This window comes from Podarcis cretensis (assembly GCF_951804945.1).
Source record: "Podarcis cretensis genome assembly, chromosome: 14".
Taxonomy (NCBI): domain Eukaryota; kingdom Metazoa; phylum Chordata; class Lepidosauria; order Squamata; family Lacertidae; genus Podarcis; species Podarcis cretensis.
The window spans coordinates 15996549-16012448 of record NC_137183.1 but is presented as its reverse complement, the minus strand read 5'-3'; the positions used below and the strand labels follow the sequence as shown (position 1 = coordinate 16012448).

Sequence of the window (15900 nt, the reverse complement as noted above, 5' to 3'; positions counted from 1 at the left end):
ACTGACAAAAAGTGTGCATGCATTGAACAGCACATTTGATGTGGACAATTTTATCAAAATATGGTATTCAAAAGAAGACTCTGATTACTGGCACCCACTGACTTAGGCACATAGGCTTGTGGCAAATCTTATACATTAATCTTCTGTTTCAGGGGGAGAGGGGCAGAGCGGGGGAAACTTAATGTTTGGTCATATTTTTGTGTGTGTTTCTTAGTTGCTAGAAGGCTTTGACATTATCTGGTAAGCAGTTCACATAAGAAAAGTCAGAGCAAAGGTATATAGGATGACTTATAATAGTAATGTAGAAAATATAAAACACCCAAGAACTAGAAAGCCATGGCTAAGGGTCAACATACCTTTCACTACCAGCACTGGTGAAAGGTCTACTTATATCCAGTTTCCCTTGTCTACCCACATCCTTCCATGTTTTAATTAAATCTTCTTTACATTTTTACTTGTCTTTTGCTTCCAGTCATTTCTAAACAAATTACAGAACCATCAGCTTTCTGATGTTTTACTTATGTCAAATAATTAAAACAGTATTTTCAAAAGAGATACATAATTGATTCATCTTACATAATCATACCTGACAAGTTGCTGACAAATCTGACATCCTGGAAGGCATCTATGATTAAGAATACAATAAAGTAAGTTAGAATTTTTCCTGTACTTTTTATTAAATCCAATTTATGACTAAATATGACCGAGATTATTCTTAATATATTTGTTATTACTTTCTGTAATTCACACCACAAATGATTTACTGTCCTGTCATGTATTCTGGGATATGCCTCTTAAGAAGAAAGCACTGTAACTGTTTATGAGGGCGATTTTGTTTGCACGAAGGTGGTCTAGAGAATAATAGAAAAATGACTGCTCATAGTTGTACGCAAGATATATCATTGTAATGTTACACAGAATAGAATACAGATATGATGCACATATGATAAAAGTGCAAGATTTTACTGTCTACAGAAATTCACTGTTGGGACAAATCCCTCAATACTTGGAGATCTTTTGACAGCTATGAAAAAATTAAAAATAATTTCTAAAATATGTTTAATACCTTTTTTTAGTTATAATTATTCATTATTTTTAATTTATAACCTGCCCTTCTTCCCCAAAGGGAGCTCAGGGCAGCTCACAATAATGTAAGTGAATAAATCACAATTTAAAGCAGCACAAAAACTTATTGCAGAAAAGAGTTACGAACAACAGCATAAAATCTTCATAAAACTATTAGCCAAAAGCCTGTTTTGAAAAAAAGTATTTATGCATTTCCAAAATGCAGGTAAAGAGAGGTACAGCCTGATTTTCCTTGGAAGGGACTGCTGCCACTAAGAATGCCCAGAGATAATTATAAACCCTGGGAAAAGAATAACTAGATTCCAGTTGTTTGAAGCTGCAATCCAGCGCTCAGTGTTAAAAATATCAATGGCACTTTCAGAAGATACATCAAATTGCACTGTGTTGAAATGCATTTTTGAAAAATTTATGTTTAACCCCAGGTCTGCTTAACACAGAGATCAGCCGCAGCAGTAAAATATATGTAAGGCAGCAGACAACTGAGCATAGTGATGCCAGATGGGATTTGTGCTACAAATGAACAAAACAAAATGGTTTGTTATTTTGGAAATGTCCCAAATTAACAAGGGTGGGTCGGAAGTACTGTTATTGTTGTTTTCTTAGTTTTATTATATTTGTAAATCATTTAAAAAAACAAAAACAAAACAAAACGGATTCCCGGTTTATGTTCTTGATATCAACAAATTTTTCATGTGTTTCAGTTTGATCAAAGCAAAACCTGTGCAGGGTCCTTTGGCTTCAAAGAATGCAAAATATATATTTCAACATATTTCACAAACCAAAACAAATGTTAGCTATCTCCTGTTCAATTATAACAAAACCTTAAAAGCTAAATTTTACTTTTACTCAGAATTTGTACTGAATTCAGAACAGACTGAAGGTCAACTCCTCCAGTCCTCTTTCCACTGCAGTCCCTTGCACCTCCCAAAAATCATCTGCAGATTCCTCTGCTCAAGTTTTCCCCAATTCCTCAGGAGAAGCTTGAGGCAGGTGCAGGGGGCTGTATTGGAGAGAAGAGAGTAGAACATTCATTTTCTGAGCACGATCCTTATGGTCACAGCACATAATTTATACTTGAAAGTTAAACCTTCCGCTTCCATCATTTTTAGTTTACCTGTGAGGATCCTTTGAACTTGGTATAATGTAGACACATTCCCGTTTGTTGAAAGTATTTTCTATCCAAGATTTCTGGGACTGTAAAACAAGGTATTTTCAGGATCATGCAAAAACAATGTCAGATATTATACAGTCTGCAGAGAGCTATTTCTCATGGGATCTACCACCCATGTTTAAGAGTAAACAATGCCTCCCTGACTCCCCCCCCCCATGTATGTTTTCAAACATACATAGATTCTATCCATTATGCAGGCCTGTCTTTGAGATTAGAGAAATCAAGCCTCATCAAACCACCTTTTCATGTTTGTTATGGCAATACCTGCACAGTCAAAATGTTAATTAACTCATTGCTCTCTTATAGAGTTATATTGCTATAAGGTTTTGAAGCCGGGTTTATTCATAAGAAGTGTGAGAGAAGAGCTCTGCTTACTTTGATTACAGAACTCACCAACTTTACAACTACAGCTGTGAGATATAAGGGACTCCTCCGTGAAAAATACGATAAAAGGACAATCTCATTGTAGAGGAGAGGCAAAGAACTGAGATATGAGTTTATCAAAGATTCTCCCGGCCTAGTGATAAAGTAATTGAACCTCCAGGTGTGAGTGCTTTCATGAGGAAGCTGGCATGATTTCTTTATTTTGGAAGAAGTCTACTGAATTGTTTGGGACACTGCCCGCAAGCAAAGGATTTATAATATACATAAATGGCTAAGCTTTACTTCAGAAAGAAAAGGTGTAATTGCACAGCTTTCCAATAAATATTTAGTAAGTATTCTTGAAAATATTATTCATTTTGAATTTTCAGACAAAATCTTTTCAGTGATAATACATATTATGAATATTAGGACAACAAACATAAAAGGGCAGTACACATCCCACTGGGATACTGTGAAGAACCTAGTGCTAAAGTTGCTAAGGACAACACTTCAAAATTATTCCACATTTATACATTTGTCTAAAGAAAGAAAGAACTTATTTGGTTTCAAATCCTCTATGAAATGTATGTTCCATTAATCTCTTTCAACATCCTATGTGAGTGAGTACAGGATTACAGCATTAACTCTAGACAACACCCCCATAAAATGTATAAACAAATAGTTTTGATTAAGCTGTTTATGAGTTGGAATAAACAAAAGGACAACAAACACACACTATTTAGTGCTATGACCCTGCGAAAAAATAGTTTTTGGAATATCTATCAAAGAATAAGGTCCATAAATATCTATTTTAGAGTTGCCACCAATCCTTGAACAGAGAAACATGTGGATGCCAACCCACTTATAAAATCTCCTGAGCTTACTCTAAGTTTTGAACTGCAATTTAAAATAAATAATAATAATAATAATAATAATCTGCATCATTGAATTTATCAACTTTACCTCTGGGTAGATAAAAGCTGCCCTAAAAGTCTTGCGCTGAGGAGTGTATAATGAACAGCTGTACGACCAAATGAATTCTAAGAGTTTGTCCAATATTATAATAAGCAAGCTCTAGAACAGTTCTCATTATTCTGCTTCTATAAGCTCTTGCACATGCAAAAGAAAATCTGTGGATTTAGTTTCATGCCCCTCTATACTTCAACACAAGATGTAAAACAAGTCTTCCATGAGATGTTTTTGGACCCAAGTAATGCTACAACTGGTTTCAAGCCAGTAACACTGCAGTTTTGTTCAAGAACCTTATTCTTCATATCTATGCTTTTCTTTTTGATCTATGCTTTGGATAGGTTCCTTTCTCTTCTGCCAAACTTTCAAAGCAAGGTATTGTTAATTAGGTAATACAAGACAAGTAATAAGTATATACCATAGTGTTAATGGTAAGAAAGACTTTTCAAACTATCTTTATAGATACATGCCTGCTGACTTCAAGCTTTTGAAGGTGGCAAACAAAAGTATAAGCATTAAATGGACTTCAGTGCCTTCAGTTCATTTAAAGTAAGAGGTAACGTAATACAATAGTAGAGAACATTTGGTAGATCAGCAATTTAGTCCTTAAAACAATTACAGTAGTTAATTTTCCTCAAGAAAATTATTTAGAATAGTAGATTTAAATACTGAGCATAATTTCTGATATTTCAAACTAAGCTAACAAAGGTCTATAAAACTGTAAAACTGCATCCCTTATTATTATTATTTTGTTCTATGTAAAGGCACCTTATTTGTTTAAACTGTATTAAGCTTAAATGTTAAAATTTTAAAAACCAGTTAGCGATTTTTTTAAAAAGTACCTGCTCAAGATACAAGGTCCATCTTATTTTTTCTTTGCAGAAATTCATGTTGAACAACTACTAGCAGTCTCCTTTGAGAAGCAATCTTATACCGCTCAGTTCACTTTAATTTAAGGTTTTGCAGATGACAGGTTATATGCTGCTAAAGTGCCGGATGAGATCAGCCCTTAAAATAATTCAACATAGCATTACAGGTACCATCCTATTATCACATTTGAATAAAGTGAATGTTTTCAGGTGTTTTCCCTCTAAGCAAGTATTCTATTCTCCTCCAAAACTTTTAAAAATTTAAAAGCCTTCTGTAAGAGAAAATGGGATTCTTCAGAATCCATCAAAATTAATATGCACATTCTGCCATATTTAACCAAAGTATTATGTTCTGGTATCCATGTTTGAATATTTAATATACAGTGGTATCTCGGGTTACATACGCTTCAGGTTACATACGCTTCAGGTTACAGACTCTGCTAACCCAGAAATAGTGCTTCAGGTTAAGAACTTTGCTTCAGGATGAGAACAGAAATCGTGCTCCGGCGGCACGGCAGCAGCAGGAGGTCCCATTAGCTAAAGTGGTGCTTCAGGTTAAGAACAGTTTCAGGTTAAGTATGGAACTACGGAATGAATTAAGTACTTAACCCGAGGTACAACTGTACAACCATTCCAAAATATTCACTATTCATGAATCATGGTAGACACTTAATGAGTCTGTAAAGTGGCTGCCAAGAACAGCAACTGAAGATTTGTCATGGCTGGCTAGCCAGCTAGAGCCCACCCATGCTGTAGGACAATAATTCAATCGTGCAATCTGAGTAGATGTTTGATCCAGAAGCATTTAGGTGAAGCTATTCCCATAAGTCTACTGCCCTTTTCACTTTCTGTAACAAAGTCCACCTAATTTGAGTGGCGCATATTAAGCACTGTTGTGTGATGGCACAATGCTTTTGTGTGTTAGAAGAGCAGCAATGACTACAGTGGTACCTCGGGTTAAGTACTTAATTCGTTCCAGAGGTCTGTTCTTAACCTGAAACTGTTCTTAACCTGAAGCACCACTTAAGCTAATGGGGCCTCCTGCTGCTATCGTGCCGCCGGAGCACGATTTCTGTTCTCATCCTGAAGCAAAGTTCTTAACCCAAGGTACTATTTCTGGGCTAGCGGAGTATGAAACCTGAAGCGTATGTAACCTGAAGCGTATGTAACCTGGGGTACCACATGTAGCGAAACAGTGGGCAATTCAGTAACAGAAGCAGAAGTAACTGCAAGAGGTTTCCAGTAGCCAGATTATGCTTAAGAGAAAGAACCAAAAGGGCATCACTGGGCAAAGTAGTTTCTCTCTCCTCCTGCAGTCAGTGAAATCCTATTATGTTTATGCAGAAATAAATCCCACTGGGTAAGTAAATCTTTTATGTACTTACTTGGTAAGTGCCACTGAAGACTGTGGCCAGCATTACTGATCCCCATACTACCCTTAATCAAGCGCAAAAGAGAACTTATTACTCCCATGAACCCATGAAGAGAAGCTGTGATTGCAGGAAAACAAGGGCCCAAAGTATTGCAAAAGAAACAAAACACTATCTGGACTTCCTTTTCTCACCACGGATTCAAAGCAGGGGTGAGGCACTAATTTCCATCCACACAGAGCCCCACCCAAACCTCTACACATGACAAGACAGGATCAGACCACAAGCTTCCCAATTATTCTCCTCCCAATGGGGAGGAGACTGTGAGTTCACTGAGGGAATGTCATGTTTATGTGAATTTAGGTTTCCTTGACCCTGCAATCCAGAATCTACAAGGCACTGTAGTACAACATCTGTATTCACCAATTCCTCTGAATGCAACAGCTCCTTCCAATTTCTCCTCACACACCCCTGGTTTCTGGTGCCAATTAACAGGATTGTGACCTCAGAGGTCGTTGTTCAGAAACCCAGAGGGAAAAGGGTTTAGGGGTGCATTGTGGGATTAAAATTGGGCTTGCACAGACTGAGCAGGCACTTTGCAGCTGAGTCTCAATCATATACTGTATTTCAGACACACAACAGTAAATTACTCCAGTTCCACACCAACTTGCACCTTAAAAAGTATGATGTGAATGTACAGATCCCAAACATGCTAGAAAATATTCCCAGTATATTAAAGCTATTTACTCATTTATTAGGGGGAATGCACACACATAAATATGATATACACATAAAAATTATGTTTTAACTTTGTTTCCTATGTGTACTATAGGTAAAAAACATATATCCCAAACCCAGCCAGTAAGTACATCTAAAACAGAAATTTAAAATACAAAGCACTGCAACGCAAGTGTGACACAATCTTTTGTTAATTTTGTTAATTTAAAGCTTACTATGGCATGACAATATGTAACAGCTCTGCCTGCAGTGTTTTAAAACAAACTACAAGTTATCGTGATATACAGATCTCTACAACAGACTGTTACTAAGCATTTACTATAAATCCACAAATTTCCACTATTTATAATAAATTGCTCACTTGAAAGAAATACTTTTATTAACCAAGCACATGGTGATCATGGGACTAAGCTGTGACCCATGCCTAGTTGACTGTAACACCTCACAGTACAAGAGCAATAGCTGGAAGGCCAAAATTCCAAGCATAGCTCTCCTTATCTTCCTATCATCACTTCCAGCCAATGAATCTCATTTTAGAAATTGTGCACCTGGGGTAGACATTATAGCACACCAAGTTCACACATACAAATTAGTCCGCCAGCTGCCTTTCTTTCTTTCTTTCTTTCTTTCTTTCTTTCTTTCCTGTCCATACATAAATTTACAACACTGATTGCAAGTTACTTTTGTTCTCAACTAGATCTGAATAATATATAAAAAGGCACACCTAAAACACCTATGAGGATGCCTCAAGAATGCATTATGTTTATCAGGCATATTTCTCCCGGTGTGTTGTGCTCCTGATTCAAAGTGCACCTTTCTCCAGAAAGCTATTCTTCTGAAAACAGAATGTATGTATCATATATCAGTGTAAAAGCTACTGTAGCAACTGACTTTGATTATATCAGGGCACATGAACTGCTTTTATCCAGAGTTCTGGAAAAAGCTTTGTGGTTAATAGGGAACTCCAGTCCACATTAAGCCTAGCTAACCATAAAGCTAAGGTTTGGCTTAGAATTATATGTGAACTAAGCTTATGCCTTATTGGCTTGGGTCCCAATGGTCATGAGAAGAGTTCTGCTCACAGAATGGAGTTTTTCTACCTCATTGTGCATCCTCCCCAAAAAGCAACATAGAGAGGTTTGGGGCTGGGACCATATAGAACAGCATAACATGTGGTGGTGGCTGCTACAGCAAGGATTAGGAATTGGCAAACTTTTGAGATACCAGTCTTGGTGCAAGTGGATATTTCCTTCATTTATGCACCTCCATTTCTGAATTCAAATCACTACCTCTAAACTCCTATTCTGCAATGGCAAAAGGAATGAATGAATGAATGAATGAATGAATGAATGAATGCTGCTTCATAGTTCAAATTCAGCTGCAAAAGAACTCTCTAATATAAAATCTACTTCACTTTTTGAGATACCCCTTAATACAGGAGATCTTATCTGAGAGGTTATCTTATGAAAGGTTGCATGTACAAGCTTCCCATGAATAACTTACGTTTTTAGGAGTATGTTTCCTAAGAAAATCCCAGTTTTATTTAAAAACTAAAACGGACACCTTTAGAAGGAGTATTGAAGATTGGTCCTGTTTTTAAAACAGCTTTACTTCATTTTGTAATACAAAAAATGATGGAAGGATAAAGGTACGTTATATTTTTTCCTAGAATTGTTTAAACATTTAGACTTCAACAAACCCCAACAGACGTCTCACTCCCTTGCTCATTGCAATTTTAGAGTTACCTATTTCTATAATTACTAAGTCTTAAACAGGACAAAGAAGGACTAGCTAGCCAGCTCATGCAGCATGCTATATTTAAAGCTCTTCTCCAAACAGTAAGATCTGAGACGTTGCGAAGCACAATAAGAGGCAGGGGGAATGTCAGTTAAACTTGTTTTCACAAAATTGACAATAAGAAGTCAGCTTATTTTTATAACTATACCCCCCCCTTGAAAATTTTCATTGGCCTGTCCCATTATTTCCTGTGGTTAGCTGAAACAGCAGGTCTGGCAAGTTTACCCCAGAACCATTACCCATAAACAGCTAGCTAAAAGTACACAATGAGTTAATAATCCAAAACTGATACAGTATCAATTAAGTATTCCATCCTGACAGTAAGCTTTTTATTTACACACAAGGACCTGTTTGAGTGATTCTTCTCACCCCTCACATCTATGTCTGGCCAGATTGGAAATGGGTGCACTTCTCCCTCACTGTTCAAACAAGGGATGTCCTGTTTTTATTAGTATGTATGTCAGTCATGGGCAAACTCGGCCCTCCAGATGTTTTGAGACTACAATTCCCATCACCCCTAACCACAGGTCCTGTTAGCTAGGGATGATGGGAGTTGTAGTCCCAAAACATCTGGAGGGTCGAGTTTGCCTATGCCTGATGTATGTTCTCCCTTACCCTACCATAAAGAACCAACAATGAGGGAAGAGGGAAAGAATCCTCTTAACCACAACTCCTCTGTGCAGGACTTTATATTCTTTTCATTTTATGAATGGAAAATGGAGGATGAGAAAAATATGACACAACATATAAGCAAAACATATTACTATGAGTCCATAACAAAGTTGGACTTTGAGCTTAAATATGTCAGGCTCAAGGACATTCCTAGGGCTACTATACTGTACTTGTTTTCACTGAATAAAAAATCAGAGTTAATAACTATGCTTCTTTAGTTACTTGAATTGCTGTCAGACACATGAGAATAAATACTAATTGAATTACTAGACACAATGTCTCCACTGTTAACTTGCGCTTCTTTTTTCTACCAGCTGCACAAAATAATTTATGTATTAGGCTTTATAATGCATCCCTTCATTTATAAACAAACTGCCGATTAATATAAAGTATACTATATTAGTATAGTATTCTTAATTCCTAAAGAGTCCCATATCTTTATTAACCCTGCTTGCATCTGATGCCTTATCACATTTTTCTGATTTTTTAAATTTTATTTTATTTTTATTATTTCCATGAAATAAAACATGAACTAGCTCCACACCAAGTACTAACAGAAATGGTGAAAAGTTATCTTGGTTTTCTGTGTAGAATTCATTTTATTTGGCTGTAACATTTGATAGAATAAAGATAATTCAACACTTTGTTGCATTATTCTGCATTACATTGTCTTTCTAATGATAAGTAATTATATTGTTTTTTATGGTCTTATTCTTAAAAAGGCTGATGTTATGAGCCATCAAACCTCAGAAATACAACTTTTCCTAAAGATTTTCACAATCTTTTTGGCCGCTAGTGAATCAGCACCCCTTCATTCAATCAGTCTGGTAAATAAAATATGGGTCTTGCTTACTTTCTACCACAGACCTTATGTATTATGAAGAGCAGTGAAGGGCAAAAGAGCCTCACCTCCCTCACCCTCAATCAAGTCAACCTGAACCACGGCCTCTCCCAGACCATGACTTTAAGAACCGCAGAAGTAGCTGGGAAGAGAGAAAGAGTTCACAGATTTATTTATTTAACAATTTTATAAGTTGTGTGTCTTTGTTTCTCAATTTGAACCTTTTACATGTTTTTGTATGCACTGTGGAATTTTATGCATTGTGACCTGATGTTATTTTTATTGATAATAGTTTAGTAATTATTTGTTTGTTAAGAGTCCATTTCTGTTTAATAATTTGAGTTATATTTTGGGCTAATTTTATTGTGTATTATTATATTCTAATGGATATATTATATTTGATATAAGTTATTTATGTTTTTATTACAACTTTTTTGTATTGGATCCCATGGTTCTAAGGTGTGTGATCTCGGCTATATCTTTTGTTCTTTCTTCAACTTGTAAAGCACCTTGTGTATTGTAATATAGAAAGGCAGTGTACAAATTAAAAATGGAAAAAAGGAAACGTCTACACATTTAAACAATAGTATCTGAGATATAGCAATTAAAAACTCTAACTTCCCAAAACCCAAGAGCCAAAAATCAACTTTGCAAACTGCTGGAAACCTGAAAACTCTTACCATTCAAGAACTATTTTGATTAACATTACAGTAAAAACTTCTGAGACATTTTGGTTGGCCTAACAAAAGTAATGGGTGCGATCCAATTGTGGTAGACCTCTAGTACAATAGCCATTCCTTTGATGGGAACCACATTTTTAACACAGAGAAGCAGTCAAATCCATTGGGCAGCTTTTGGGCAGCAGAACATACTGTTTAGTGCTGTTCAGATTGTACTAACTGCCTGTGCAGCAAAAATATCCTGCACAACAATGACAACATTAAACTGAATCTCAACACTGTCCTACTATAAATTTTGGAACTTTTCATATGGGCCAGCATGGCTATCTTTACTTCTTTAGCATAAAAAGGTCATCGACATTAATCCTTCACTGTTTATTTAATTCGAGACTTGACCAGCTGTAATTTACTCTCAAATAAAATAATCCTCATTAGTGTTAGTTTTAGAAATACTACTACTCCTGCTTACTCTTGCTCACTGCTATGGCAACTGTAAAAATTCCTATGCCAAGTAGTGAATTCCCATCTCAAAGAATACAAATCCTCTTTCAAAGGCCTAAAGGGGTTTTAAAATCTTCCTGATTCACTGAATGAGCCATGACCAGCTTTAAAAGCCTGAGTCATACCTTTGCTTCCTACTCACCTCTGAATCATTTTGTCTGACACAGGAATTAAAATGAATATGCAACCAACGAAAAGCATGCATTTTTAAAGTAGGATATTCATTTTATTGAACTCTTGTTTATCTGAAACAAATCAGCTTCACACAAAGCTATATGTTCATTTGCTGAAGACACAAGGCAGCTGAAGTAACTCTGTTTGGGCAAATACCTTTTTAACTATCATTCTATATCACCTGTACCAAGACAGACTTATCATCCAGCTAAATGGACAGCAAAAGAAACTTCAAATATTTCTGCACATTTCCCAGATTACCATACCCTACCATACCACACCATATATCTTGGCAGGTGTCAAATTTGAAAGCAAGGGTCACTACATTTCTTTCCCATCTCCAGACAGCTTCAACTGTTATCTGCTAAGCTCTTACATACAACAAACAGGAGAGTGGCTAAGGTGAAATCTAGACACATAAAAAAAGTTGTGAAAATGCTTTTTTAAAAAACGTTTTGGAATATATATTGAATTTGCCATAGTTCACCATCACAATCTAGCATCACATTTGTAAAATGCACTTTTCAACACAACATTAGTCCTACTCAGAGAAGATCCACTAAAATTGATGAACATGACTAACTTCGGTTTATTCCAATAAGCTTACTCTCTATAGTACTTAGCTGGATGCAACCCATTGCTAGTGGGGAGCCCAAAAGGCTTGAGGCCCAAGAGCCCAGATCTCCTGCCCTTTATTAAGAAACATCTTAGTTTTCCCAGCAGCACCATCTGCTCTGTATGTGAAGTGGGGGGGGGCACTCTCAGCCCATACTTGTAAAGCCAAGGGGGGGGTGAGGAAGTTGAGTGACTGTAGAGATGGGGAGGGCAGCACAGTGATGATGGGGAAGCTTACTGTGGGACCATGAAACTTAGTGAGCAATCATGGGTCAGGTAGTTTCACCCCTTGGGTTTTAACAAAGTTGTCAAAATGAGCACGGGGGAGGGGGACATGAACACTACCCTGAACTCATTTGAGTAATGGGCCAGATAAAAGAGCATCCAGCTGCCCTATATGGAAAATTTACATGTGTGATATAAAGATAATAGCATTCCCCTGATGTTTGTCACCACCATATGGAATTCAAAAAGGGAGGTGTGGATTTTTTAATTTTTACATTACTCATCTCTCAGGCTTAAGTGTTATGTTCCCATCTCTGAAATGGTAGGATTTTTCTGGGAAGCTTTTTGCATGCTTGATTGCTCAGTTATATAATATGCATGTGTAACTTGTCTAACTTGCTTGAATTATCAACTCTGCACATAGGGCATTTTCCTGCTTTCCAGTTTTGTTGATCTGTAGTTGCTGCATATCAAGTGTGGATAACAGAGGACTTGAAGTACACACAACGGATAGCTTGGGTGAGAAAGGACTGTGTCAGAAAGAGTTAGAGTTACTTTTAATATGTACTTAAGCATCAGTTCTTGCGAACAGATTGGGGGGGGCTACAATCCACATACAGCACACCGAGTCCAGAAAATCCTGCTGGTACCATACCTCAAAACTCTCAGAAAAACTCTGTTTTCTCCCTCTGAAAGTTTGCCTAAATTTGAATCCAGGCCCACAAATTAGCATATTCAAATAGACGCAAATTTGGGTGATGGGCCTGTGCCCTGAGGTTTTTTATTCCCGGCAATGCCTCGTTTAGAAAATATCATGGACAGGGAACTGACAGCCTATGGGCCTGATATGGCCCATGGGGTCTCCCATTCAAGGCTAAAGTCTCTCATCCTTGTCCCTTGCTCCTGAGCTGAAATTAGCTTTGGAAAAGCTTCATATGGGCTTTTCCAAGCCTGATAGCAATGAGCGAGCGGTTACAGTGAGAGACTGTGTGTGTCTACATTAGAGACAGAACGAAACAGTTGGTGCAAATGAATGAATGTGTATGTATATACATATGCATATGTATGTTTTTAAGTTCAGTTTTTGTGGGACATGCCTGGGAAGAGGAGAACTGGGGAGAGCAGTTGGGAGGTGGGCAAACACAGTGGTTCAGGGTAGGGGGAGGTGTGAGGTGGAGCAGGCCAAGTAAGGGGCACATGTCACAGGCAGTTGGTGACTGTGCTGTGTGTCAACCCCTCCTCCAACCTGGGGAACTGAGGTTGGCCTATCAGCCAGCTCTCGTTTGTGGATGCTGCTGCTGAATACCCAGTTTGCTCGGAGTAAGACCTCACTCATCCATGACTTGATTGTGGATGAGGAGGCAGATCTGACCTGTATTACTAAGACCTGACAATGACTTTCTCAAATTGAGTGTAATTCACGTATATATAGATAGATAGATGATAGATAGATAGATAGATAGATAGATGATAGATAGAGATATATCCTGTTCTGCTGCCACAACCAATACAAAATGTATATGATATTTTTATTCTGGCTTTGTTTTTATTGTTAGCTTCACAGTGCCAGAATAAAAACAGGCAATGAGGATGATAAAATACCATGAAACTCTACCCTTAGGCTACAAGGTAGGTGAAAAGTATGTGATATTTTTCCTAGTAAATTACCAGCCAGACTAAAATAGCTTGACTAACTGCATTGGCTGTTTTGAAAGTCCTCCAAAGTGTTTTTAAAAGCTGTTTTCACATTAGCACACATTTGTAATTATTGTCTCTCTGTGGTCACACCCACCCACATATATATCATGTATATATATATATATATATATATATCACATATATATCATATAGTATTGTATAATATACAGTGTGCATATTATATAATTTTCAGCCTTATTCTTTGCATATTTACTCAGAAGAAAGCTTCATGCAATTCAACAGGACTTACTCCCAGATAAACATACTTAGGATTACGGTCTAGTAGTACAATATGAAGCATGTTTACTTTGAAGTCAATTACTACAAAACTGCACATTTCCCAATATAAACATGTTAGATAAGAAAAGTACTCTCTTGGTTGGAATAGTACAAAATGTGAACTAAACATGAATTCAGCCACCTACTGGACAATCATCATGTGTCAGTTTCTTGAAGTAGAAAAGCACAGCTGACTTTCCAAGAGGATACGTGAAGACTTTATGGACTGCTATTTAGATTCCACACACCCCCAAACTTTGGAAGATGTCATTACAAAAATTGTGGGGTAAACACAGGTGATTAAAGCTAAAAGGGGTGAAGTTACTAGGCAAGAATAAACTTTTGAGCAGCAATATGATGAGATTAGCATAGGACAATAGAGACAACAGACCTTTAATTTTAGGCACTGGTGGGAATATTTGGAATGTTGAGGGTCTGTCATGGGTGCCACCCGGGCTTCCCACACCACTGTGTAAACCAGGATAGTAGACCATCAGCCTGATCTAGCAGGGCTCTTCAAAAACCCCAATGATTTCAACTGAGATGTCATTAGTTTGCACTTGAGGAAATGCAAATTGTGAGCTCACTAGAAAGATTCACTAGGAAAAGAAAATTGAGAAATTCCAGAACTGATGTGAAATGAAAAATCAATCACAGCACTGCTTTTTAGAAAGATGCTTTTTAGAGGGAAGAGTGCTGCATACAATGAAGCAACAGCAAAGGCTACAATACTCAAATATGAAATATTCCATGTTAGGACAGGAGTTTAGTAATACAGTGGTACCTCGGGTTACATACGCTTCAGGTAACATACACTTCAGGTTACAGACTCCGCTAACCCAGAAATAGTGCTTCAGGTTAAGAACTTTGCTTCAGGATAAGAACAGAACTGTGCGGCAGCAGCAGGAGGCCCCATTAGCTAAAGTGGTGCTTCAGGTTAAGAACAGTTTCAGGTTATGAATGGACCTCCGGAACGAATTAAGTACTTAACCCGAGGTACCACTTTAAGACTTAGAAGGGCTTTGTTCCAGGCTAAAATCAGATTATTAACTAAATTATTTTATTAACAACAGAAATATAGCACAGGATTAGATGCCAAAGGCAAACACCAAAAGCAAATGCAAAGTAAACTAAATAGTTCACAAAAGCACTTTTTAAAGCCAAAGTACAAAGCTTGAATAAAGGAGTATGCATGATCATTTCAAATAGGACTCCTCAGCAAAAGTCAACTGGCTTGCAAAACCGCTATCAGGCACTTGGCCTGTTGGCAGACTAACTCTGTCTTACAAAGATGTCTGCAAATGTAGCAGTAAAACCAGACACCTTCATCTGACCCACCTGCAATTAAATATCTCTCCCATATCAGTCTCTACAGCCACAGCAGGTGCTGTAACTGTCCAACAGTTTGCCTTTACCCCCAAAGGTGAACTCTTCCATTGTCTCCTGTGACAGACAGATGCCAGCATCAACAATTACCGTATTTTTCTGTGCACAAGACGCCCCTTATTTTTTTTAACCCAAAATTAAGAAATTAAGTTGTTTAGCTTGGGGGACGGAGGTCACTTCTGCCAATCACTCACCTGCCTGCTTGCTACTGCCAATCACATGCCACAGCCACTGCCGATCACACACCTCGACGCAGCTGCCAATTGTCTGCCCGCTCACCACCACCAACAGCCCACCCGCCCACTTGCCACAGCCCACCTCATCACAGCCACCAATTGCCAGCCGGCCTTGCCGCAGCCCCCAATCACCTGCCCAATCACTGCTGCCAATTAATTGCACGTCCCCCCTCTGCATTCACTATTTGTGTATAAGTCGACACCCAATTTTTGCCTAACTTTTTTTAGCA

At 37.6% G+C, this 15900-nt stretch overlaps 1 protein-coding gene across 2 annotated transcripts in view; it reads right to left on the bottom strand.

The window, feature by feature from the left end:
• Positions 1-15900, bottom strand: part of TRPM7 (transient receptor potential cation channel subfamily M member 7) — a 73984-nt gene that overhangs the window by 44584 nt on the left and 13500 nt on the right. For both annotated transcript variants that reach the window (XM_079954149.1, XM_079954150.1), the window contains exons 2-3: positions 2201-2280; positions 587-625 (exon numbers count right to left, since the gene is read on the bottom strand). In XM_079954149.1, the coding sequence (XP_079810275.1) occupies positions 587-625; positions 2201-2280 (119 nt within the window). The remainder of the gene's footprint in view (positions 1-586; positions 626-2200; positions 2281-15900) is intronic.